This window comes from Heloderma suspectum, chromosome 5 (assembly GCF_057233095.1).
Source record: "Heloderma suspectum isolate Gila_16-S chromosome 5, 16-S_ref, whole genome shotgun sequence".
NCBI lineage: Eukaryota > Metazoa > Chordata > Lepidosauria > Squamata > Helodermatidae > Heloderma > Heloderma suspectum.
In genome coordinates this window covers 7,147,623-7,152,861 of record NC_139462.1, presented here as the reverse complement: position 1 = coordinate 7,152,861, position 5,239 = coordinate 7,147,623, and the positions used below count along the sequence as shown (strand labels likewise).

At 48.1% G+C, this 5,239-nt stretch overlaps 1 protein-coding gene across 1 annotated transcript; it reads left to right on the top strand.

The window, feature by feature from the left end:
* Nucleotides 1-716: 716 nt before the first annotated feature.
* EGR4 (early growth response 4) lies at nucleotides 717-3,802 on the top strand. The gene is made up of 2 exons (XM_084860186.1): nucleotides 717-870; nucleotides 2,457-3,802. The coding sequence occupies exons 1-2, from the start codon at nucleotides 717-719 to the stop codon at nucleotides 3,800-3,802; spliced, it is 1,500 nt and encodes a 499-aa protein (XP_084716312.1).
* Nucleotides 3,803-5,239: the final 1,437 nt, after the last annotated feature.

The window sequence follows — 5,239 nt, the reverse complement described above, 5'->3', positions numbered from 1 at the left end:
TCCACCTTTCCAGAAAGGATCAGGCAGGCAGTGGGGCGGGAGGAACTGCAGCTAGGTCCTCCAAATTTGGGGGATTTGGGGAGACTCTCCTTTAGTTTGCAGCTTCCTGATGCTCAGTATTTCCCAGCATTTTAAAATGAATTTATTTAGGGGTTTTAAAAAGGAAATGTAGATAGATAACTATGAATTATTGTTTTGTAAGGCGGGTGGGGATGAGATGGCGAGAGAGGTGCCAAAAAAGATACGAAAACGTCACGAGGAGAGATTTCCTTATTGGGTCTCCCTCGCCTGCATCCTGAGTCCATCTATGGGCATTTACGTCACCGCAGCCTCACTTGGGAACTCCAGAAATGGAAGAGCCGGGATGCAGCGGAAGATGAGAGGCAGATATAAAAACCGGGGCTGCAGCGCCTGGGCTCTTTGCTTACAAACACAAGAGGAAAGGAGAAGGCGCCTGCGGAGCCCAGCCCAGGTGAGGCAGGCGGGCGGAGGGCGGGCGAAGCCTAGGGCATCCTTCTCCCTGCCACATGCTCCTTGGAGACCAGCATCCCTGCAGGGTCACCCACCTGGCCGAGGAGTTCTTTTGCACAGCAGCCCAGCCGAAGCCAGCGGGGGTCTCTCTCTGAGCGCTGCTGGGGTCTCTCTCCTTTATCCATCCTGCTGCTGCTGCTTTCCTCCCCCCGGTTCCTCACCTCCTCCTCCTCTTCCATTTGGAGATGTTGAACCTGATGGATTTCTCCCACCAGCAGGACTCGCTGGATGCCAAGCCGCAGCTGAAACCGGGAGATGCTGCCCTGATCCCCGGACAACGGCCGGAGCAACAACTTTTGACGGAGCAGCCGAGGGAGGGATTCCCCGATTACCTTCCAGGTAAGGAGGAGAAGCCTGATAGCCCCCCGCCCCCGTGAAGTAGAAGGGGCGCTGGATTTTAATATTCTGTCGACTGAAGTCTGATGAGAGCAGCCATAGCCCTCGTCTAAGTGGCTGGAGCTTGGTACCCAATTGGCGAGCATTCGGTGTCACCGCAGGCAAATGTTTATGTCTTGAAATGCTGTTGCGATTTTTCTTGTATTGGTCTGTTAAGTCTTTAAAATAGGGCTTGAAAAAGTAAACAGGCTATTTGTTTCGAAATGGACCAGCTCAGGTTCTGAGGCCTTGGCTGGTCTGAGAAATGCATGGCTGGAGTGGGAGGAGGAAGCAAAATGAACATACTCAAACAGGAACCAGAGGGTTCCCAAGAGATCATCTAGTCAAGACCCTGCTCAGGGTCCATGAGATCCTAAATATGCCCAGTGCATTCCTAACTAATCCTGGTTGAGTGTGGGAAGCTTTGGTCCCACACTCCCAAAGAAGGTGGTTCTTTGACCTCCCTGCTAGACAGCTCATCCCATTGCAGAACTGCTCTTAGAATTTGAAGGTTTGGAGCAGGATAGGTATAATCAGGATGAGTGAGGCCATTTCTTTGCTTTCTTCTTCCATTCCCCATAGAGCAGGACATTACTGTTCCCATTTCACAGAATGGGAACAGTAGTCCAGAGAGAATGATTTGCTTATGGGCAAGGAGGTCCATCCACAGGCTGAGGTTTGAACCCAGTGATCCAAATTCACGTGGAACCCACTCCCATTTTAACCCCCTTTTTGTTATGTGTGTTTTTGTCAAGTGTGATTCATGGGATCCAGAGTTGTATTTGGGTCCAAGAAAGCCAGGTTGCCTGGAACCCATAGCATCTGATATGGATGCCCTTAATCCCAGATCTCAAATTTGCAAGGCTTAATTGTCATTGCTTCTAGAGAGGCACTCTACATGTGCTGAGGGACACTGACTTCTTTTGTCATTACTTCACATGGTGTAAGGGAAGGGGAGGCAATGCAGTGTCCTCCAGATGTTTTTGATTGCAGCTCCCATAATCCCTGACCATTGGTCATGCTGGCTGGGGCTGATTGGAGTTGTAGTCAAAAACATCTGGAGGATACCAGGTTGCCTACCCCTGATCGAGGCAGGACCATTAAGCCCTGGATCATTAAGATGGATTTTGCAACTTAGTCCTGGCTCAAATGAAGCCTTGAGTCTAACCTACTTCATAGAATTGTTTAGACTAGGATAAAATGAGAGAGATGTGTGAGAGAGATTATATAAAAGATCACAACCCATCTTGAACTCCTGAATTAGGCTGGGAAACAACCCAAAATTGACAAGTGCAATGTTGCACAACTCTCCAGTGTGGGTTTGGCTGAAGGATTATGGGAGTTGTAGTCCAACACGTACAGGGAGCACCAAGTTGGGGAAGGCTGTGCTAAGGCTTGAACCTGGGACCGTCCATGTGTGAAGCATGTGTGTCACAACTGATGGTCCTGGCCATTTGGTATCCTTCTCCAAGTCCTGTGCTGTCTTTCGTTATAGCCCACTGGCATTTTTATTCTTTTAAAATGAAGAATCTTGTCTTTCCATTTTCTAGGTGACTTTATGGGACCCACAATGAACCCAGAAATGGCAGATTACTACTTCCTCTCTGGGCAGCCCTCCCCACCCATCAGTTACACAGGCAGCTTCTTCATCAAGACAGAGCAATGCCAGGATCAAGAATCCCTCTTCAACTTGATGTCAGGAATCCTCGGCCTTTCTCCGTTCTCTGCTCCAGAAGCCCACCAGAGACAAACAGATGCTGTCTACAGCATCCCAGAGGCTATACAGAATCACCTGGACCTTTATTCCACCTGCCAGCCTGAAATGAACATCTCTGTACAGCCATCTTTAGCTGAACAGGGCTACTCCACCTTCTCCAGCCCCAACAGCCTCCAGCAAGTCCAAACATCCGCTGAAGTGAGGGGCTCTTCCCAATGTCTGTTTAGTGAAAAGCCATTGGACAGCAAGCAGGACATTAAGCTGTCCCCCCTTTCCCCATCTCTGGAGAAGTTCAAAGCTCCTTGTTCCCACTGGGATCCTCTCAGACAATCTCAGAGTTACCTGCCCCCTGAATACCCTACTTCAGAGACATTTCATCCCATAGAGGCAAGCCAGACAATGTTCCCCCAGCTGGGATCAAAAACAGAGAATGTGCTGTCAGTCAGCTGCCAGTCAGAACTCAGCAGCCTCCCAGAACAGTCGGGATCCTTTGGACACAGTCTGGATTTCAGCTGTCAACCAGACACTTTCCCCAACCACAGTCAAATCCACAGTGACTTTGTAGAGGCAAAGATCCCCAACCTCCCTGCTCAGCTCATCCAAGAATTTGAATCATCCTTGACCCAGCCTGAGGTCATGCCAGGTTTGATGAGCCCTCACGACCAGAAGTTGCCCAGCAACCACTCCCCCTCATCAGTCACCATAGCAGACTTCCTAGCCCCTGTCTCCAGCTCTTCAGTCAGAGCTTTAGCACCCAGCAGGACCTCCAGTGTCCTACTAACAGAGCCAAAGAAGAAATCCCGCCGGGGAAAATGTTCCTCCAAGTGCTTCTGCCCCAAACCCCATGAGAAGGCCTTTGCCTGCCCGGTGGAGAACTGCATCAGGAGCTTTGCTAGGTCTGATGAACTCAACCGGCACCTCCGGATCCACACTGGGCACAAGCCATTCCAGTGCCGGATCTGCCTGAGGAACTTCAGCCGCAGTGACCACCTGACCACACACATCAGGACCCACACGGGGGAGAAGCCCTTCTCCTGCGATGACTGCGGCCGCAGGTTTGCCAGAAGTGATGAAAAGAAACGGCACAGCAAAGTCCACTTGAAGCAGAAAGCCAGAGCAGAGGAGAAGCTCAAGGGCCTTGGCTTCTTCCCTGTGGGACTTTCCTATGGGACACTCTAAACGACCCACCTTGGGGACACTTTGCTTTCTTGGGGGAAGGAATTTTGGGGCACTTTGCCAGGATACTCAGGTCAGAGGAGCCATCTCTGGATGGCTCCTTCATATAGCAGTGAGGAAAGAAAGGAGAGTTTTGGCTGAGTACAAGAGCTGCCTGTCCATTGATTCATTTGACGAGTGCGAGCAGAGGAGAAGGCATTCTCATAGATGAATGAACGAATGGAAGAAGAAGGCAAAGGGACAAAGGGGGCGGGGGTCTGGTGGGATATGGCAGCAATTTAACATCATTCCATGTTCAAGTACGGTAGGCCTCAGGGGGAGGGGTAAGCCAGCTTCTGAGCCATTACAGATTTTAAACTGCATTTCAGCACCACAGCCTGTGGTCAGCTCCAAGAGGTGCGCTTCTAGCTTTCAGCACCATGCATGCACCGGACAGATCCCAGTGGAGCTGAGTGGAACAAGGGACGTTATTTTCTTTCCCAAAACCACTTTTGTATTTAGTTAAAGAGAAATACAGATATATCTATGAAGAACTGCCTACATTTTATACAAGAACAAGACAACTTTGCAAACAGTACCATTTTTAATGACCTGAACCCATTTTCCCTTTCATACGCACTTTAAAGGACCTTCCTGGGCAGGGAGGGGTGTCATTTTTTAAAATGCTAAGAATAAAATTTCTCATGTTAAATCCACAGGAAAAAAAGGGAAGACTTTTGAATCGTATAAAGTCAGCACAATTCATTGCTTTCTGAATGATACAAATTGTTGTTCTGAAATTGGCAAACCTTGCTTAATGAATATTTTGTATATAATGGTGATTGGGGATTTATTTATTTTTTATGTAAATCTTTCTCTCTCTTCCTCTGTTCATAAAAACAGAATGTGTAAAGGTTAATACAAAGCTGTGTTTATTTTTACAATAAACGAAACTTGTTTTAATCTAGAAAACCCCCCTTTTTAGCTGCTTTTCAAATTCACCATTACCCACCCAACCCTTCCAAAAGATGGCAGTTTCTCTCAAATTCTCCCTCCAAGACACCCAGAACCTACAGGGATGCACTGACCTTCCAACATGTGACAGATCTCTGAATCAAATCCTTGTTGCTCTGAAAAGAGTACAATTGACCTATCAGAGGCAGCTGGAAAAGCGCGATTCTTGGCCCAACTAGCAAAGCTGGTCTAAAATAATCCCTACACTGCAAATAGGTTTTGTTGAGAGGAAGTGATACCCCATAAATACTAGGCAAACATACTTCCCTAATGCTACCTGGATTCCTGACCAATATCATCTCCCATTTGGATTCTGTGAAAGTCTGTTGATCTTCATGCCAAGTCAGCCCACTGCTAAAGTTTCCAGGTGTGTTACTTCTCCCAACATGGGCTCAGGAATATGGGTATTCCTTGATATAATGAAACACAGACTTGGAGTCATTAGCA

Coding starts and splice junctions, on each gene's coding strand:
- EGR4 (XM_084860186.1), top strand. CDS start 717: ATGTTGAACCTGATGGATTTCTCCCACCAGCAGGACTCGCTGGATGCC. Junction 871..2,456: donor ATTCCCCGATTACCTTCCAG/GTAAGGAGGAGA, acceptor TCCATTTTCTAG/GTGACTTTATGGGACCCACA.